This window comes from Pseudochaenichthys georgianus, chromosome 10, assembly GCF_902827115.2.
Source record: "Pseudochaenichthys georgianus chromosome 10, fPseGeo1.2, whole genome shotgun sequence".
NCBI lineage: Eukaryota > Metazoa > Chordata > Actinopteri > Perciformes > Channichthyidae > Pseudochaenichthys > Pseudochaenichthys georgianus.
Window position 1 is genome coordinate 26,043,398 of NC_047512.1, and position 21,226 is coordinate 26,064,623.

At 41.4% G+C, this 21,226-nt stretch overlaps 2 protein-coding genes across 6 annotated transcripts; one reads left to right on the forward strand and one right to left on the reverse strand.

The window, feature by feature from the left end:
• Positions 1-2: 2 nt before the first annotated feature.
• mxd3 (MAX dimerization protein 3) lies at positions 3-5,355 on the reverse strand. Of its 2 annotated transcripts, none has more exons than XM_034093742.1 (7): positions 5,242-5,355; positions 3,286-3,555; positions 2,536-2,641; positions 2,398-2,433; positions 2,142-2,256; positions 1,799-1,964; positions 3-1,238 (listed from the first exon to the last, which is right to left on the reverse strand). In XM_034093742.1, the coding sequence occupies exons 2-7, from the start codon at positions 3,353-3,355 to the stop codon at positions 1,120-1,122; spliced, it is 612 nt and encodes a 203-aa protein (XP_033949633.1). In that variant the 5' UTR covers positions 3,356-3,555; positions 5,242-5,355; the 3' UTR covers positions 3-1,119. The 2 variants fall into 2 exon arrangements, with proteins under 2 accessions (XP_033949633.1, XP_033949632.1); XM_034093741.1 differs by lacking the exon at positions 5,242-5,355 and adding an exon at positions 4,236-4,317.
• Positions 4,363-20,726, forward strand: fam193b (family with sequence similarity 193 member B). Of its 4 annotated transcripts, none has more exons than XM_034093736.2 (11): positions 4,363-4,648; positions 5,933-6,211; positions 6,824-7,010; positions 8,904-9,122; positions 15,732-16,143; positions 16,496-16,679; positions 16,806-17,039; positions 17,680-18,757; positions 18,859-18,931; positions 19,064-19,136; positions 19,264-20,726. In XM_034093736.2, the coding sequence occupies exons 1-11, from the start codon at positions 4,490-4,492 to the stop codon at positions 19,312-19,314; spliced, it is 2,949 nt and encodes a 982-aa protein (XP_033949627.1). In that variant the 5' UTR covers positions 4,363-4,489; the 3' UTR covers positions 19,315-20,726. The 4 variants fall into 4 exon arrangements, with proteins under 4 accessions (XP_033949627.1, XP_033949630.1, XP_033949626.1 ...); XM_034093739.2 differs by having other exon boundaries at positions 17,680-18,733; XM_034093735.2 differs by having other exon boundaries at positions 4,364-4,648; positions 18,856-18,931.
• The last annotated feature ends 500 nt before the right edge of the window (positions 20,727-21,226 follow it).

Here is a 21,226-nt window from a genome sequence, read left to right on the forward strand (position 1 = left end):
CATAAATAAGAAAAATATTTATTCATTAAAAATGCTACATTATATTACTGGGCTGAGAGATAGATGAATGCATACATACTATTAAAACAGGTAATAAGGCATCTTGCATATACAAAAGTGAAGTGAAAAAGCACCTTCAGTTATTAAATATATAGCAAAGAATATGATACATATTTGTAATACAGCAGCAATTGCATAATTACTACAAGTTGACATTACCTGCCTGGCTGGCGAATTTATATTTTATATCGACAAATGCACAATCTCGATCATTTCCAGCTCATCTTAGAAGTGAATAAAACAAACTGTCGTAATACCTCTCCATTTGCTCTCACAATGCATCTTCACACAGGCAACAACATTCTTGCACTTGATCACAGACTGGATTGTCTACAAATACAACACATTTATATTTGCCCCAGTTGCCAGATATGAATGTGCAAATATGACCAGTTTATTTCAGATGACTGTTTTCATTTTAACATACCCATAATCTTTTGAAAACAAGTGCAATGTGTACGTTTTGTGCAACATAAAAAAGACATGACTGAATTTATATAATAAGACGATAATACAAATCATAGCACAGATTAATGCTTAAGTGCGGGCTACACATGACATAACAGAAAATGAACTTAGTGCTAAAGGAAAGCTGTATGGTATACTACATCAAATCTGATTTAAGGCAGAAATCAGTATTGACATACTGTAGTAAAGAATAAGTTAAGAGATTAGAATAAAAAGCCCTCATTTAGATTTTAAAAAGCCCTTACAGGCGAAGGAATACGCCCTTAAGAGATGAATGAGTACAACTTTTGTACTCATTAAGTTACAGACACAGCTTGGCTAAGGTAAGAAATGCCAGAAAATATATATGCGCAAGGTTACATCCATCCCTGCCCAGTGATTTTAACTGCTTTTCAGTGCAAAATGGACACAGCTCATTCACACCATTATTGTTTAGCATGTAGTCTGACATAATTTAAAAAGAGAATGTCACAAGTTACTCCATTTAAAAAAAGTGTTCAGTTGTACAGTAACATTTTTCTCCATTTTCCTCCGTTGGCTTGTTTTTGGAATGTTTTTCTCCTCTTCTTGACATCAAAAAAGTTACTACTGTCATAGCCAGGCTTTGTCCATGCTGGAGTAACAGTGGTCTGCATCAGTGTGCGTAATGCTCAGTCCGTCAGAGTCCACGCAGTCGAACACTATGCCTTCCACGTCTACCTCCACGTCCTCTGTAAAGGGACCGACAAAACATCAACTCCATTAGTGAAAGAGAAAAACACGATGGAAATGTGTGAAAAGAACATACAAAAATATTCAATGCATACACATAAAGATAATTGTTAACTTGTGTTTTTTTGGTTCTTGCTTCCATCATTTGGATGAAAGATTTATGTAAGTTAATAACAAAATACAAATAATAATGTCACAATACTTTTCCTTGAGGTTGATAAACTGTAATATTGATTACTTTTGATTTAGTTTCAATCATAATATGTAAAATGTCCACATCCTAAACACCTATTAATGAGTAGACTACACTAATGTATGATTAACAAATACGTTTTGACAGCAAATTATTTGTGGACATTTTTTTTTTTTTATGGTTTCTCTCTCTGTCTTTTTTTTATAAATCCTTTGCTGGAATTTCTAATTCCCATTAGAGCAGAATCACAGGGGTTTGAATGTGACAGAATAATGATCAAATATAACCAAACCTTTAATTGTACTTCAAGCTATAAAAGGCTGCACATTACTGTGACTACGCTTGGTTGAAAGGCTTGGTACGTACCTCTGTCAGAGTCCGACCTCTCGGACGACATGGTTGACCCATGACTGTCGTTCCTCATCCTCTCGGAGCCTCTCTGCAGCTGCTCCAGCCGCACCCGCAGCTCTCTCTGCTGCCAGCGCAGACGGCCCTTCATCTGCTCCGCACGCTCATCCTGCTCCTGCAGCTTCTGAAATTGAAAAAGGAGAGACAGAAAAGTGAGCAGGGGACTAAATATGTGGACCCAACTTTAGACGGTATGAGCATCTATCAAATACTGTTAGCAAATGCACCATGATATCAGGACAATAACTGTCCCATTATCATGTTCTTAACTAGGACTTCTATGAGTCATGGTGTTGTGTACCTTTATGTGCAGCTGGGCTCGTCTCAGCAGGTTGAGTGTGGTGTTCCTCATCGAGTCAGATGACAGAGGGACTTGCTTCTTCAGCTCCTCTAGGTGGTGCCTCAGCTGAGCCCGTCTAAAAAGCACAACAGATGTTATTTCATGGAAGTGAAAACAGGCTTTTCAAGATTGTCCTCTGCATTTGGCCTACATATAAAAGTTTGTTTTTTGATACACTTGTGATATAATCTATTGTTCATGACAAAATAGTCCATACCTGTTTTTTTCCAGCTCGTTGTGAACCGACCTGCAGCTACAGAAAAATACAGTTTTGTTAAGCTATGAAATATGTTCATGTTTACAAATGCATAACCACACCCTTTTTTGTCAGTTGTCTGTTATGCAAGGTATTCACCTATTGCCTCCACCAGCAGCAGATATCTTTCTGTTCTTCTGTTTGCTCCTCTTGTCAGAGTCATCTGGACTGAGAGGAAGGAGTGAAGCATATCCATGTTCTGCCTCTGTGCAGGAAAAAAAACATCACAACGGTGTAAGAAAACTGCCTGAAATTAAATAGCAACGATGTTAAGTATAAATATAAAGTGATCCCATTATCATCGGTAATGAAACCTAGAGCTATAAATGATCATATAATACCTAATCTCTTCCTAAATCGTAAGAAGAGGAGGACAAAAGCTGCTGTCAACAGCATCATCAGCTGGGCGTTTTGGTTTTGGCGCCATCACACCGCTCTTTCACTTTTATAAAACGACTCTTTGTAGCCTCACAGGCACAAATGCAAAATAAGATTTTACATTGTTTTAATAGGAAATGAAACGTTGAGTTTAGCGTTGTCCCTTTCTCACCTTCATTGACAGTAGAGAGCGTTCACCGCCGCTCTAATTCCTTTTCAAACTGGAGCAGATTGGCGCCTTTGAGTACAATGATGTGACCGATATGTAGGTCACTGAGTAATGGGATGGATCCCCTAATGTTACCCTTGTTGCAGAAAAAATTATACGCTCTGCAACACTAACATTGTGTTGTATATTTATATTATGTTTTGCATTACATGCATAGTTCATTTAGCTTCAAATGCATTTCGTTGGGTTAACAATAACCAACTTCCTTCCCTGTAGACTGACAGTTATCATAAAAACCTTACCTCGCTCTCTTCTCTCAAGAAACTCAGCAGCCCGGAGAAGCACCTGGATGTTGCAAATGGTTCCTTCCATTATAATTGTTGTTAAAAGAATAAAATCTCTGGTAAACAAGCAACTGTGGCGTAAGCGTCGGCAGTCAGGAGATGAAGCTGTGTCTGTGCTACGTCCTCAGTTGAGACCACTGAGCCTAAACACTGGCGCTGCGTTCAGGTGTTGGGCGTAAACTCGGACTAGTGACCGTCAAAAAAATATCCGGAGGGCACAACGTTGATCTATAATAGAGACAAGGAGGACAATTTAACTAAAGTATTGGCACCTGGTGCCTCATTTTGTTAGAAAAGAGAAACAAGTTTATATTTTGGTGACTTTTTATTTACTTTTTCATTGTATAAAGTGTTAAGGTTACAGTTATAATATGTCCGAAAGCAATTGAAGGCATCTACAGTCAACGTAAAACGTCATGTCAAAGCTCCCTCCCCTCCTCCTTTTGACAACACCTTTATTTTTCAAACATTCATTATTTTGGCGGACTGTATTGACTTGTGCTTGACTGATATTTGCATGCACTTATACTTGCTTTCCACTATTATATTAAAACCTAAAGAAAAACATGATATAAGATGGCCGTCTGAGAGCTAACCTAGTTGTGTAAAGTTGCATTGTTAGCTATGCTTTTGTTACACTTAGTATAATTGTACTCTCCCCCTCTTCCGATCGTATAAAAAACAAATGTGCATTTGCCTAAATCCATCTGATTATCTTACTATTCAAATATTTTCATTTACAATACGGTGTACATTTAACATGCATACTTTTAGTAACATAGAATAACATGTTCTTATATATGTTGAAAACGTCAAAACAATCGTTTCCGTAGTTAATGTAGGCGGGAGGATATGTCAAATTCTATTTTCATTCACATAAGAAAGTGGGAGGGGAGGATTGCCCTTACCAAAGATGGCGGTGTCTGGCTTCAGTGCTTGCGTAAGGTTTCAGTTGTAATCTGCCTATAGAAGTGAAGCCGCATTGCCAGCAGTATCTTTAACCTATGAACTCCTGAGTGTGCCAGTCCTCCGCCATATTGACTGTTGTCTTGACTGGAGGAGATAGAGAACATTTTGAGGTCCGAGAAGAAACGAAAGTGTGCTCTCCAAATCCTCGAAACTGGTGCAAACTTAGCCAAAGCGTATTATAAACAACACCGTAATGGCAAGGAAGAAAAGCAAGCAGCCAGGAGTTGCCCAGAAGGAGCTTGCGCCCGGACAGCAGACCGCACCGAAGAGCCCAGTCTCTCCCGGCGATGCAGCTGACGGTGGCGGCGGAGATGCTGGGCTGGATAGGCTGGCCAATACCAGGGCGAACCAGGTAGCTAGCAACAAGCCAATTGCTGCTTTTAAAACAGGCTAGCTAGCATCTGAGCTAGCATCACTCTGCTAATCCAAGCATCTTTCATTGTGCTATTTTCTTCTAGCTAGATTGTGCAGATGTGAAGTTATATGCATTCGCTGTCTGGTTGAAAGCTATTTGTATCGTTATGTAGTAGTCGTAGATGGTGTACTCTCACGTCGATTGATATGTTAATAAATAAATAATAGGCTCAACTTAGCCAACAGACTCGTCCCTAGCAGGCGGCGTTGAGGCTAGCTTTGCAGCCCAGCTCCTCTGACGGACAGGTGACATTGTGCCTCGGACAGGTCGTCCCATTTCCAGCATTTACAACTATTCATCCGCACAGCTTACATTAGCCCGAAGGCTAGCTGGGCTATCTTCTCCAGCTAGCGCGTTGCAAACGTGCTTAGTGCCTGCAGTTGAACCCAATACACAGGAACCACACAGCCAGCAGTAGCTAAACAGCTGCTAGCGAGCTAATTAGCTGGTTAGCTGTACTAGATAACGAGTTCATAATAAAGCTAGCTAACTAGTTCGAGTTGTGTATTCGACTCTATCATACTGTTTACCTTTTTTGCTGTGTAGCACTACCGGAGTGTGACAGGAGCTCATGTTAAAAAAAGTTTAATGCATGCAGCTATCGGACAGTGATGCCTAGGCTTAGTAGGCTAGCTAAGTCGAAGTCAGTGTGTTAGCTAAGTTGAGGGTAAACACTAACCTTAGCCTTAAAAAGAGAAGATGCTACTGCAGGTTTTGACCACTGTTGCCCAGCAACCATCTGACCTCAGAGCCTTACGTTTTCACATTTTAAACCACCACAACGGTATGATGCCAGTTTAGACACGTCCCAATGCTACAGATTACATATTTTATTTTTAGGCAGAATTGTGTTATGCTATTGTAATTATCAACATTCACTAAGCTTTTATAGTATTATGCAACTGTACAATTATATCCAGAAAATACTGGAAAACATCTCCTATATCCATAACTGTTTAGAGAGTTGTTGATTTAACCTTTTAGGTTTTGAATCACCTTTGTGTTATTCGTTTTAGCTGGATGCACTGAATAATAAACTGTAACTGAGTGTAAAATGCACACATAATCCATATTTTAAAAGGTCTGTTGACTGCCTACTATGTTTTGGTGACAATGTCATAATGTAGAAACTATCCTGACAGACATCTGACATAGTAGACCATATTTTTCTTTTCAATCACAGGCGCATACTCAACCTCTTTATCCTCTCTCTCTACCTAGCCTATGCACACCTGCTGCCTCCTGTGCCACCGAGAATTTAAGGACTGGGGAGCAAACTCTGTGAACGGACTCCCTGGGGGCCATGGGACCAAGCTGGCTGATGCCGTGCCTGCGCTCTCCCAGGCCTTATTGCGGGAGGCACCAGGGCGTAAGCTTGCTGATGCCGTGCCCTCGCTGTCTCAGTCCCTGCTGGGAGAGGTGCCTCTGTGGATATGTCAGAGCTGCTGCAAGAGTGTGGAAGAGGAAGAGAGGCGAAGCACCCAGGAGCAACCCGCGCCGGTAAATAAAAAAGGACTAATTTGGGTCATATGTCTGGATCCTTTTTTACAACTTCTTTGTACTACGGACGGAGGCAACCTCTTCTTTATTCATCATACAAGGCATTGCATGTGCTTACCCACTAAATAAATCGTAGTTGTAAGTTTAAACGTAGAGTCTTTTTGCATATTTAGTAGTACCTTATTTTGTATTTATGTCTCTGGCATATCTAAGGCAGCAGCAGCAGCTATCAACTCTGCTTTCTTAGTTTTTTTTCCAACACAAATGCTTTGCATGAAAGGCAAATTTCAGACTTCTCTTTCATCTTACTTAAGCTTCAATTGAGATGAACTTGGTGTCCCAGATGTTTTGTTGATATTTGATTCAAACATGCAAATGTTCAAAAAAAGTGAAGAATAAGGAACAGAATGAGAGACAGCTACCTGCAGTGATGTATTTTTATGTATTTTGAATTTTTTTTTACTTAATATGGATTTTTGGCTTGTCAATCTACTTTCAATGTATTACAAGCACATTTAGTTTGTTACTTGGTGCCACTCGTGCCAATAGGTTAGTCTACTGTATTTAAACAGCTCTGTGATTAACCAGTGTGGGCTTTGTTTTTTTATGCAGGTACCATTGTCACACTCTTCCTCCTGTAAGTCCCAGAGCTGTGGGAACGGTTACCCGGAGCAAAGTACTGTGGATTGGGACCCGAGTTCCTTCCTGTCAGCCCACAAACTGTCAGGGCTCTGGAACTCTGCCCACACCAATGGAGGGGAACACTGCAACCACAACACTTCTTCACACTCACAACCAGGTCTGTCTTTGCAGGGTAAAACACAGCTCCAGAAAAAACATCTAGTGACATTGACAGTAATTGCTGAAAACATCAAAGACCTACATTTCAGGCTGTGTTGCAAGTTACAGTTTTGTAAAATATACACAAATGTGGTTAGAATCCGTCTCTAAGGATGGCTTGTTAGCCTACTTAGTTCCCAATAAATGTGTGATTTATTTTTGGCCCCTTTGTTCAGGTGTTAGTTTATTAGGTCTTAGAAGTATAAAGAGGCATCTTGTAAAAGCTTACTCGGTGAGGTAGATGCTTTTAAAAATAACACACTTTCCATCGAAGATGATTTGACTAAATCAGAGAATATGACTTGTGACTAAAAAAGCTAAAAGAATACACTGGATTACAAATCCACATTTAAGTCTTTGTCAAATTTCAGGGATTACATTAAGGTCACAATCTGTTTGAATATATTCTGAGATAAACTTCAGAATTATTGAGCACTTATTGGATGCTTGGACCTTCAGCTTTTTAATATAAAAATACTTTAAAATTGACCCTTAAAACCCTCTTTTATATGGCTGTGGTTAAAAAGTGATCACCTCTTACATAAAGTGTGATTTATTTCTTGAAATATTTAACTTCCTTAGATCTAATAGGGAATTGTGTTTGGTGATGGATATGATGGCTTTCCCAGTAAGGATTGTTTGGTGTAATGAAGTGAATGATGGTGGACATCAAAGTGCCAGCGTCAAGATGCATCAAAGCATTTTAAGATATAGTTGAATCATGTTGTATCCCAGCTAAATCATTGGACAGATATATCATTTGAGCATTTGTTGGTTCAATAGGACTGAATAACACATTTACTCAGGTGCATTACTTAGCTATAACATCGTCTAGCCATTGCAGCGATACCTGAGAGGAGAATGGAATGTGAAAGTGTGGCAGGTTGGTCCTGGGCCTGAGACGGGCAGTTGTTTTATAAGGGAAGCATTACATTTCAGACAGCTATGATTTTAGCTTTTGTCTGTTTGCTTCCTGTTTCTTGGCTTTACTCAGACCACCTGTAGAGTTTACCGGATGCATAGTTATGGTTCTATCTCTAGTTTAGCTTACTCTCAAATGGGTCATCTTGCCTAATTGCATTTAACTTGTGTAAAGGAAATGAGTTATACTTGATGGCATTTGTGCTCAGTGAGTGCAACGGTACACTTTCTGCATGGACTCAATTTAATCCCAGATGCCTGCCTTTGTTTAACTTTATTCCATTTAAAAGTTTGCAATAATAACAATAATGTTTTCAACTAGAAATAATATCCCTGTTTTATAAGTTGAATTAGAACCGAGCTAACTATAGTACTTCTCTAGATACCATTGCAGATGTTTAAGCTGGTATCAAAGGGGACATTTCTCAACTCATAGCCGGTGCTGGGTAGAATTGCAAAGTGAAAGTCTGGCTGATAGGGAACCAATGTAAATGCAGATAGTCTCCTTATTCTATAGCTAATACATTGTAGTAGTACTACTTCCTTGTTTTTGTTTTGATTATCAGAAAGGGGCTCTCCCCTTTAAGAGCTTAAGAATGTCTGTCAATGCTAGTTTCTTTATCATAGCAGTGAGAAATGATCACTATCAGACAGATAAACATGTTTAAACATGCCTTCATAGAGAAGGAAATTTGTACGAGACATAAACTGTAGTCTAAAATAGGACTGTTGAATGACCGAAATCTCAGCACCAGGTCATTTTTTCAGGATTATTCAAGGACATTGATTGAAGCACTCAAACTATCCAGGAAGTTATGGTGCTCAAATCAAAATAAGATTATTTTTGGTTGGAACCGTTGTCAGATTGTCTTAAAGGGACATTTCCTTTTTAAACCCATCATCAAATTAATGGAATATTTTTAATATCCAGGTTTAACAGCAGGTTCAGCTTGTCATGAGAAAAGAGGACTCCATGAAGCACCGGGGAAATCTGCTAAAACGTCGGGGGCCAAAGTCTGTCCCTACAGTCACCCGTCATCCCAGACCTCCAGTGGATCTTCTGCTGGGAACCCCCTGTCTACCTCAGCAGACCTTTGTAAGACAACGCCCAAGCACTTCAAGACCATGTGTCGTCGACCAACACCGCCAGGTAACACTTCCTGTGACTCTTATGGCGCGTTTCCACTGCAGCCCTCGCTCGGCCTCGCTCGGTTTGGTTAGGCCTTATTATGCCCGGCTCACTTTAATGTTGCGTTTCCATTACAGTTTAGGAACTGGGGCAGTAACTATAGTAACACAGTGTAGGCGGAGCCGTGACGTCATCTTCAATGAGCGCCCCAAAAAACAACACAGCCGTTAGCTCTTAGCACTCAGAGCTCACAGCTCTTCATATCTGTTCAGAAACTAGACAAAAGTTAAACAAGTACAAACCACAGACTGCCTGTGTCATGGTGAATACAGTCGCTGCTTTATTTATGTCTGTATAGGCCGTTGCTGTGAGTGTGGACGGTCGGAGCATATACAACGTTAGCTTAGCCAAGCTACATTTAGAAAACACGCATTTTAAAAGGGTTTTTCGCCTGCCGTCTGTCTGCAGACTTGTCAAAGCATTAATTCATGGTTTTTACTAACCGGTATCAGTATGTTGTTACTTCGGCATCATTTTGAAACGTGTATTACAATTAAATCACGGTCAAATATGTTCATCTTGTTGTAGTTGTAGCCCCCTTGCCAGCGATCCTCTCTCTAGTTTAGCATACTCAGCCCGACTCAGCCTGGTTGTTCCTGGCCCTAGAACCACGATTTAGTCGGGCCAGAAAAAAGGTGAAAAAGTAGCCCCGGGCCAAAACTAGGCCAAGTGGAAACGCAACCAAAAACGGGGCCCGCACGGCTCGGCACGCTTAAAGCGAGCTACCCGCTGCAGTGGAAACGCGCCATTAGGCACTTGCCCATTTGAGGCTAGAGGCCATCCCCCTTGTTAGCAAAACCAATGAAAACGCATCCCCCCCCCCCGTTAACCTGCCATGCGCCTTGTCCCTCCAGTAGCAATAGAGAGGGTTTAAAAATACCAAATCGCCTATTGCGTTAAAGGTTTAACAGCATTTACTAAATCTAACTAAATATTTGAAATATCTTAATCAACCTTAGGAAAATGTAAGGACTAGTTATTCATATTTAATGATGACTTCCTGTAATAGACGCCATTATTTAAACAATATTTTTTAGGGATGTAACGATATACCGAATATCGCGGTAAATAAACGTCCCAATACCGTCGTGAGACTGACAAAATCTACCGCGATCTTTTTAAAAAAAATATATTATTTTTTTTTAACACTTTTTTTTTTTTTAAACCTTTATTTAACCAGGTGGTCCCATTGAGATCATTGATCTCTTTTTCAAGAGAGACCTGTCCAACATGGCAGCAAGTAGGTTACAACATGAAAATAAAACAACAGAACACAAAAGGGCATCGTATTTACAGGGCTACATTTACACACCTAGAGACATTGACAAGTACCAACAGTATATTTATATCTCGCCCTGTCAATAAGCCTCACCTTCTTGGCAAACACTGTATTGTTTTTGAAGTGGTGGAGAGACAATGCACAGTTTGACCCACTGCTGTCACCCATGGCCAAAGCATATCTCTCTGTCCCACTGAGGTGGCGTTAGACTTTTTCGCTGTCCGTCATTTTGACGGACAGGATCGTAAAATGTCCGTCATAATCCCTTATTACCCGTCGGGTCTGAACAGTTCACGAGAGAGCACGCTCGTGAACTGTCAACGGGGCGGGCGGTGTTATGCCGTGTGTGTGCATGCACCTCGTGGGAGCGCGCACAGCGTAAAGCAAAACCTCCCAGACATGTATTGATCTGTACGGCAAAGTACGGTTTGGAAACTATATCATTTCATTTTGGAGGGCATGCATAACATGGCATAACACCAGAGCCTCGCTGCGGGGAAACGTTGGCGTCAGTGGCGGCTGGTGGAAAATATGTTTGGTGGGGCTGTTGATATAGTGAGTAAAAAAAATGTTTGGGGGAGAAATGACCCCTTAAATTAGGACTTCTGGTGATGTAATGGCGCATTTCCAGTGCAGCGCGGAGCTCGCTTTAAAGAGCCTGTGACACGGTTTTCCCCCATCATCCAAACCCATCAATTTGAGTACATATTGTCCCCTTGAAAACCGTTACTGAACTGATTTTGGATATTTGTACTTTGATAACCATTAATCTGCCTTCAATGTTGACAATTTTCTGGATCTTCTCGCGGATTCTTCAAGTCCCGCCAAATGATGGGTGACGTCATTGCGGGCACAGCGCTCCAGCTGCACCGTCCAGGATCCCAGCATCTGCATGTAAACCTTTATATATATACAGTCAGATGTAAACGCACGACGGCGCACACAGCAGCAAGCTCAGACAGCGATGACAGGTTAATGTTGAACGTGTCTGAGAGCTCATATGAGGCTGAAGGATCGGTTTATGTTGTATCTGTTAGAAGTTTAGGAATGAGGTGCGTCAATATGGGCGATCCTATGGTCATGTAGCCAGTGGGACTGGGACTAAAAATCATCCCGGGACTCTCGACCGGCCCACTTCGGTACCGCTAGTAAATTGTCAACGGGGGGAGTGGGGGATGTCAGGGTGCTGTAGATAGTAAATGTAAATATGTAAATATTTGTGTCACTGCATCCTGGTAAAATACAAATATAATGTATAATGTCTGTGTCTTTGACATTAGCGCTGCTCACCACCTGTGCCCTGTACTACGAAGCTAGTTCAACAGACCCTGGATATGTTAGAGTAACAAACAAACTAACAACAACAAACTAACAAACGAGATCTCGCTAAGCGGTCCTACGACGCTGGTTATCAACTCGGTAAATCAAGCCAGGGTTTCTCTCTCCAGCTGAGAGCGCGTTCACGTCTAAGACACGAGTGGATCTGACTTTAATTACATTTGTCTCGAGTGTTTCGTCAACATCATGTGTTTAATACTTCTGCATCTAGTCTGTGACACTGAGAGTTGCACGGCCAGATGAGGCTGGAGAAGCTGACTCAGATAAGGAAATATATGATATATTATGATATTATATGATCGATGATCTGATTGATGATGTAATATGAATGATAAGTGCGACACGTCGGCGTCTTCTCTGCATACGGCAGTTTAAACTGTATTTTCTTTATCCTGTAATATGACTTGAGAGATTTAAACTCCGCACACTGAGTTGATCTCTTTTCTATAGACGCCGGAGGCGGGCAGCGTCAGGTAAAAGAAGTTATTTAGCCTTCCCAAACCTGAGCCTCACGCGCCGCCTATGGGGGATGTGCTAGTTACTTATCCGACCGGCCCACTTCGGTACCGGCCCATCGGGATTCGTCCCGATGGCCAGTCCGCCACTGCACCCAGCCCACGTAAATTGTCAACGGGGGGAGCCTCGCTGCGGGGAAACGGTGGACCTAGTGTCCCGATCGGATTGGGAATAATAATAATAATCCGTGCATTTTATCCATTAATTTCCCCAACATTGTGGTAAAAAAAACACACGTTTAATCCATGTTGTTGGTGTACTACAACTACAAAAAGCATCGGTTTGTTTTCTCATCAGGAAATGCAAACCGGCTCAAACAAACGATTTTTAATCATCATCCTCACTCATCATTTAATGTATCATATGTTCGCCGAATTGACGTGAAAGCACTAATAAATGTAGTTTCATCCACTTGAGTTTACAACCACAAAAATAATCGATTTGTTTTTATATCACATCCGACGGGAGGAAATTCAGCAGCTCTCACTCCCGATTTTTAATCCTAATGTAATCATCATCTTCACCACGATCATTTATGTTTATGTCGCCGAATTGACATGAAAGCACTGACGAATATGAATATACTGTGGTCAACTTCATTAAAACGTTATTAACGTGCCTAATCTCAGTAATTCACCATTTCTACGCATAACAACACACTTTGTCCGTGTTTGGCTCTCGAAGCGTTCCGGCATTGACGTCACTTCAGGCTTCCCCCAAAACTTCAAAATGAGTCAAGGAATTTCCCCGCGATGTTCGAAATTATTGATATTTAACGGAACGGTATCGCTTTTTCTTTTTTAAACTGACTGTTCGAGATTACTAGTAGCCCAATATTTCATTGCACAACAGTTGTTGGGATGGTGTCACAGGCTCTTTAATGCTGCGTTCAGACCGGACGCAATGCGAATATTCGCTTCGCTCTAAACGCTCCTATCGCATCGCTCTAGTCGCTTGAGTTTCACCGCGGCTGCCAGCTGTGTTTACTCTCATCATTCAAACAAGACGCGCTCGGGAGCTACAACAAAATGAACAAATTAATGATTAAATTGTAATACACGTTTCTAAATTATGCCGACGTAACAACATACTGATACCGGTTAGTAAAAACCATGAATTAATGCTTTGACAAGTCTGCAGACAGACGGCAGGCGAAAAACCTTTTAGAATACTTGTTTTCTGAATGGAGATTGGGTCGACCAGGCTAAGCTAACGTTGTATATGCTCACTCCACACTCATAACAACGGCCTCCAGACATAAATAAACCAGCGACTGTATTCGCCATGACACAGACAGTGCCGAGCCGTGCGGGGCCCGTTTTTTCCACTTGGCCTAGTACCGGCTAGCGGGTCCTAATTCACAGTTGTTCTGGCCCCATAAAGGCAACAAGGAACAACCAGGCTGAGTCGGGCTGAGTATGCTAAACTAGAGAGAGAATCGCTGGCAAGGGGGCTACAACTACAACAAGATGAACATATTTTACCGTGATTTAATTGTAATACACGTTTCAAAATGATGCCGAATTAACAACATACTGATACCGGTTAGTAAAAACCATGAATTAATGCTTTGACAAGTCTGCAGACAGACGGCAGGCGGAAAACCCTTTTTTTAAATGCGTGTTTTCTAAATGGAGCTTGGCTAAGCTAACGTTATATATGCTCCGACCGTCCACACTCACAACAACGGCCTATACAGACATAAATAAACCAGCGACTGTATTCTCCATGACACAGGCAGTCTGTGGTTTTTAACTTTTGTCTAGTTTCTGAACAGATTGTTTCTGTCCCCGGCTGTTTGAAGAGCAAGCATGGGAAACAAAAGACAGCATTTACCTGTTTGCATCCAGCTAGCCATGCCTTTCTGGTGTACCAGCTACGTGAGAAGCCTCGTTGATACGTTTTGTCTTTTTCACGAGCTTGCTGCGATATATACAAATCGGGTTGGTCCGGTCCAAGGTCTTTAAGCAACAGTTTATCTCCCGAACTTCTCCTTTCGAAAGGATTGGAGATTAGCTCTTGAACGGAATTGGGCGGGGACCGAGGTCCGGCGACTCCACCTGCACACGAAGCCATTCTCATCCAACTACTGCGTCACCTTGGTCACTCACGAGTCTAAAAAACAACTCACGTCAACGCACGTAAGCAACGTGGGCGCCAACGTGAGCGCCCTCGTGACCAAAATATTCGACGGTTCTGATTGGCTGAAATTATGTTTCGGCGGCACAGTTTACTATTGAGACTTTTGCAACGTGCTGGTTGCTGCTGTTTGGCTAGGGGTTCCTTGCACGGCGCCCGGTAATGATAAACTAATGCCACGGGCAAGGCCAGGCAGGAAACATGTGACTTATCAGTAACTTTTAACACAATTTTAAACGAGATTTTATTGTAGATTATACATTTTACTGATACCAATTGTATGATATTTACCTTGTTCATTAAAAATAACAATATAAAATATATTTTTTTTTTAAATATATATTTTTTAAATATATATTTTTTAATATATTTTTTTGTATGTGGGAAGAGGTGGGGCGGTGCCCCTATGGGCCGGCCGCCACTGGTTGGCGCTGTTCCGAGTTTGTTCTAATCTGTCAAAATGACAGACTGCTTTCACATTTCTCCGTCATTGTTAAATAAAATATTCGTTTAACGCGACCACTGCTGTCCCAGCAACATCAGTACCAAGCGAGAGAGTTTTTTCCAGAGCAGGGGATATTGTAAATGCCCAAACATCCCAGCTTATAGATACCTGGAAATGTGTCTGATGATGCTGAGTGAGTGACTAGTGAGTTTGAGTTGAGTTACTTGAAAAACTAAAGTGAAACTTGATTTATTTTATTGCAGGGTCTGATTATTAAATGTTTATTTGTGAGATGCAGTGGCACAAAGAAAATGCCTACTTTGTTTGGTAGTACTATAGGTACAAAAACACTGGTTTTCTTGTTCCAGTCTGTTACTGTCAAAATACTGCTATCCTACTAAAATGCTGTGCAAATCAGATTTATTATGTAATAACAAAAATTGCAATAAATACCGTACCATGGACTTGTTATTGCGATATTATCATACCGTGAGTTTTTGGTATCGTTACATCCCTAATATTTTTATATCGCACAGTCAAAGATCTATGGCTTGCCTATTTTATTTTAAACTTACTGTCAAAGTAAACTTAGATAATTTACACACAAAGGGGACATATTGGATGTACACCTTAGATATGAGTGGTAAATGCATTAATATTAGCCAAAGCATAAGAGTTCTTTACGGGACCAGTTGTGGAAACTTGACCCCCCTCCCAAGTTACATTTCTGTCTGTACCCGTAACTTATTCAGGTAGTAATAAACCCCTCAAAATAAACTGTGCAGACCAGAACAAAAACTGATATAGCGTTTATGATTTTGAGTCATTTATATTCTTGTTTTCTGTTGTTCAGGTGAAGCCTTCCACCCCAGTGACCACCATCAGCACACAGACTTGTCGGTACCCCCCAACAGTCCCACCGGCCTGTCCTCCCAGCATTCCTCCCTCCTGCCTCCAAAGCCGAACTCTGGGCAGCACGGCCACGTCACCTCCTCGTCTGGCGCTGGCGTCGCAGCCCACGCACCCTTCTCCCCGCTGGTACCAAACCTCCACGGCCCCTCAGCCAAACTCAACTCTCCCAGTCCAGACAGTCCCACACCTGTCCATAAGCCCAGCCCCTGCAAAAACTCCCACATTCCTGCCGTGAACACTCAGCACAGCAAACTGGGCACGTCCATCATGGGCTGTAACCACCCTTGTAATGGACACAGTGCGGGGACCGTGGCCCCTTCAAATGTGGGCCATCTGACAGCCGGGGCCTGCAGGTAGGGATTCTTTCTCAACATTGCTTTTATGAAATATTTTACTCCATCTGCAGTGTTAAATTATAGGAATATCTAAGGAGTAGTTATTTATATTTTATGATGACTTTCTGTGATATCTATAATATTAAACTCGCTCTAAAAGTTAACTTGGTTACTTTATATACTAAGTGGACTTATTTGGTTTACATCTTAGAAATGAGAAATTATCCTTTTTTTGATTGTGAAATACAGAATTCCAGACTTCCAGTAGTCTTTCAAGTGTTTCATCAAGCTTTAGGGGACACCACAAAACCGCTTAAAAAAATACAAATGCCTTTTTGATGGTCAATGTCAATTATGTCTATTTGTGTAGGGACCAGGCGTGTAAGGGGCACAAAATGACTAATGGGACGTTGTGCCACCCTTCGTCGGAGCTGGAGGAGGGCGAGGATGAAGACAGCAGCTCTGAGAGGAGCTCCTGTGCCTCCTCTTCCACCAATCAGAAGGATGGGAAGTACTGCGACTGCTGCTACTGCGAGTTCTTTGGGCACAATGCGGTACTTTAAACGTTTTTTTGTTGCTCTCGAGTAGTAAATTAGAGTTTCCCTTGCTTTTACCTGTTTGTTTAACATTTATAAGAATCTAACATGAAAATGTTTTTGCGATATATCGTTTGGTCACAGCCTCCAGCTGCACCAACTAGCCGTAACTACGCTGAGATCCGGGAGAAGCTCCGCTCACGTCTGACCCGGCGTAAAGAGGAGCCGCCTCAGCGCCAGGATGCAGAGCTGACGGTGGCCGGCGCCATCGACAACCGGGATGTAGACGAGCTGCTGGACTTCATAAACAGTTCTGAGCCCAAACCTGTCAACAGTGCCAAGGCTGCCAAAAGGGCCCGACACAAACAAAAGAAGAAGGTAGAGTCACTTAGAAACTATGTGATACATTGTTTTTTAATTTTAATTTTAAATTGTATCTTCTAATATAGGGCATAGATTTTGAGATGTGGATACTCATACTGATAAAGAACACTACTGTATTCCAAATGCTACCAAGTCATATGTATTCTTTAAAACAAGAAATACTAATAATACATTTTTCAAAACACAAACATCTCTAGAATAGTTATAAGCTAAAATTAGACTTAAAGTATAATCCTTTCAATGACTCCAAACAACACATTTAAAATTAATTAGGTACTATCAAATTAAATGAATACAGCTCTGATGTGGCACTAGGAGATTAAAGAGAGAGTGACATCAATGAGATAAAATTACAAACAGATGTGTTCGATTACAAGAAGGCATACTTTCATTTTAAGGTATCACACATATCACTAATAAAAACAACTCTATAGAACGTGTATTGCATGATTTAAATTAAGTAAATGGCTGTTGCTTTGATTTAAAAAAAAATCTTTTGGATGATAACTAATAATCAAGAAACAAATCGGACTAAACGTTTGATGTCAAAGTGCTGCAGATGCATTTTGGTCAATGCAGCAAAGAAACCATCGATGCTTCATACTTACCGACGTGTAATCTATTTTTGTTTCAGGAAAAGGCTCAGCAGGGAACGGGTGCTGCAGGCAGTGACCCCAACTCCGACCCCTCTGATCCTGCCGACGAGGAGCCCCTCCCTGACGGCTCAGAAGCCAGTCGGCTGCTGGATTGGCCTCAGCTGGAGCTGGAGCGCGTCAACAGTTTCCTCACCAGTCGGCTGGAGGAGATTAAGAACACCATCAAAGACTCAATCCGGGCCTCATTTAGCATGTACGACCTCAATCTGGATGTTAATGACTTCCCAAAGAAGGCCGCCACGCTGGAGGGCAACCATTTACTGTCCCATCTCAATGGTTCCTCTGACCTGCAGCAGATAGACCTGGACTTGGCACCTCTCTCACTGGGAAACTTTAAGAGCCACCTGGACCTGGTTAATGGATGGGAGGACACGACTATGGTCTCATCCGCTAATACAGCCCCCAACACCACCACGGCCTCAGGGGTCCCTCCTGGGTCCAAGGACATCCAGCGGTTGCACACTACCCCCAGTCTTTCGAAGCTCATAAGGGTTCGCTCCCCAGAAAGATGCACTTCCACTGGACCTGACAGTTTGCTGCAGGTGCCAGCCCAAACCACAGCTAAATCGAATGAGGACGCCCCCGATCCCAAGAACACGACGGTTGGGAACGGGAGTGCAAAGTCAAAGAAGAATAAAAAGCAGCAGCAGCAAAGACAGGAGCAATCTGTGTCCGAGCAAAACACCAACAAACCAACCAAAGCTGCCTCTGGGAATGACACACAGAAAAGCAATGAGTGCAAAGAATCGGCTTCTAGCGGCACAAAAGGTGGGAACAGACAGCCCCAGCACTCTGCGGAGAACCAGAGGAACGGCCCAAAGAAAGCCGAGGAGGGCAGATCGTCTAAACACGCAGCAAACGGTGGCGTCTCGAATGCACACAGAGGGAAAGGCGACCCAGACACACGAGGAGGTCGATCCGAGCTGGATTCAGAAAGCAAGACGCACCCCGGCATTCCAGCGAGTGGGCAGCAGCAGCAGCAGCAGCAGCAGCAGCAGGCCAAGGGGAAGAACAAGAAGAACAAGAACAAGGGTGAAAAATCCAGCAATGCTACTGGTACAATAAACTATCTTTGAGACTGTGCTCATGATCTGAATTGTTTCTCAGCTTGTAATGCGTCTAACCAATGTTTTATCGTTTTTGTTTTTCCTTAGAAGATGTCTTTCTCCCTAAAGAAGGCGATCCAACCGAAATGGATGAAATTGATCGTGAAGTGGAATATTTCAAAAGGTAGGCTTAAGGTTGCAGTGTTTAGGGTGCTTTTTAAAAATGTATTGGCTAAACTATGCTTATTGATTTTAACTTCACTAAAACTGGGCAACATTTCTTATTATTGTTTGTCTGTCTTTGTTTTTTGTTTAGGTTTTGCCTTGATTCTGCAAAACAAACTCGCCAGAAGGTAGCAGTGAATTGGTCCAACTTCACCCTCAAAAAGGTTCCTTCCAATGCAGCTCAATAACTTGGACGAGTGCCAGAAAAACTCCACACCACAAACTCTTTCAGTAGAGCCCACTTGGCCTGAGGCCTTCTCTCATTCCCTGTTTCTTCTCTTTCTTCCTAAGCCAAGGAACCCTGGTTCAAAATCCTACTCCATTCAGAGGACTGAAACATAACATGTGGCTGACAGGCCAGGGACCATTCTCCAGGCCAACTTTACCCGTTGCTATTATTGCAATGTTCACTAAATGAGAGATGCAAAATTGGTAAAAAAAAAGTCTGTTGAATCCACTGCATCCATGTGCTTACGTATGTAGTATGTAAACAATTACCTTACATGAAATAAATGTTTTTATCACAAATCTGAGACATTTTAATGTCGTTAAACTTCTGAATTCCAATTTGGTGCTCATTACACATTTCCTTCTGCACAGCTAGTTTCCCGCTCACTTCAGCAGTCTCAGTAGACACTGCAGACCATTTGTCTAGTAATGTAATAAGGAGCACAAGACAACATTTTGACCTAACTTAAAGAAAACATTTGTACCCTCCTCTTTTGCAGGTGAGGAGTCTTTTACTTAATTATATTCCAAAACAGACTGCAGTGCATTCAGTGGTTGTTCATGATTTTTAATTCGATTGCTTTTCTCAATATTTAATTATGATCATTAAATGATTTAATAATCAGTGTTTGAAAATGATAAACGCTTGATTACCCATGAAACTATGTTTAAGACATGAATTGTTTGTGAGTTTAGTTTATCAAAAGTGCTAAAAGAACCTATTGGAAAATGTACTGTGTGTAACACTTGGCTCGCAGGAGGCATCTTATATAACACAAACCCAATGAAGAACCCATGGGACATGTGCAACAGAAACATCTGAATAATGGTCCCCACTTCTGTATTGTGTCAACCCTCCCCTGGTTTTAATCTTGAACAATTGCATATTTTATAGTGATTTCCATCATAAACTCCTCCATCTGTAGAAGAAAGTCCTTTACCACGGGTTTCTAACTCTTAAACTGTTATTTTAACCCATTTATCCCTTCAGTGACCGGTACACCAGTGTGCAATGTTCATGTTAACGTTGGAGCCATCACACATTGTATGACACAGTCAATTTCAATGCTTGTAAATATTGAGTGATTATTTTGGGCCCTTTTGAGCCTTTGTCATGCGTTTCTGGGGGTTGTGCTTGACATATATTCAACCATCCTACTCTTTCCCTTTACTGTGACCTTGGTGGCATCCTGTACCTCAGCTAGCCTATCTTAAGTGGAAGTCTCGATAATCTCTTGATGATAAACGTCACTGAAGAGTTGATACCTTTGAGACAAGGGCCTTGAGATTTTCACCATTAACCATGTTTTTAGGTGACGGCTTTCATTGAGGCGGATAAGTTATTTCTTGAATCTGTGCTGAGATTTTGTTTTCATATAACAACATTGATGCTTTCCAGGTTATATTCAATTAGAGAAGATTATCTTAATGTTTCGAATGTAGATTTATACTATATCAATAATAGCCAAGTGTATGTTGGCTTGTTTCTTTTTTTTAATTCACTTTTGATACTGTGAAAAATCTTTCGTTCAGAAAGATTAAAAACAATACAGTTTTGACAAAAAATAAAGTGTGGTGTTTGTTTTCTTAGTTTATCTATGAAGTTTGGTTTCAGTGATGGATATAAATGCCCATAAACTGTGTAAAGGATAAACCATTTGCACGAGCAGACTGAGGCGATTTAAAATGTTCGCTGAGGTTTGACCCTTCCTGCGACCAGTTGGACTTGGAAACGGAGAAGAAAAAGCGGTAATTAAGAACAAAGGGATGGAGATCTGGCAGAAAAGGTGAGAGAAAGACCAGAAAGGCAGAGTATCTTATTATATTGTGACCTTTATAAAGCTGAAAGAAAAAAACTAAAGGATAAAGTTATGGAGACAGAGAGGGAATGGAATTTGTATTCTGGGAACAGAAGGCTACCAGAAAGGCACTGTTTACCTTTCTGAGTGAAACTGGGGTAGGTAAAATAATCTAACATTAGGTTAGAATAGATCAGGGATTTTAGTTTTATTTATTTCATGTTTTT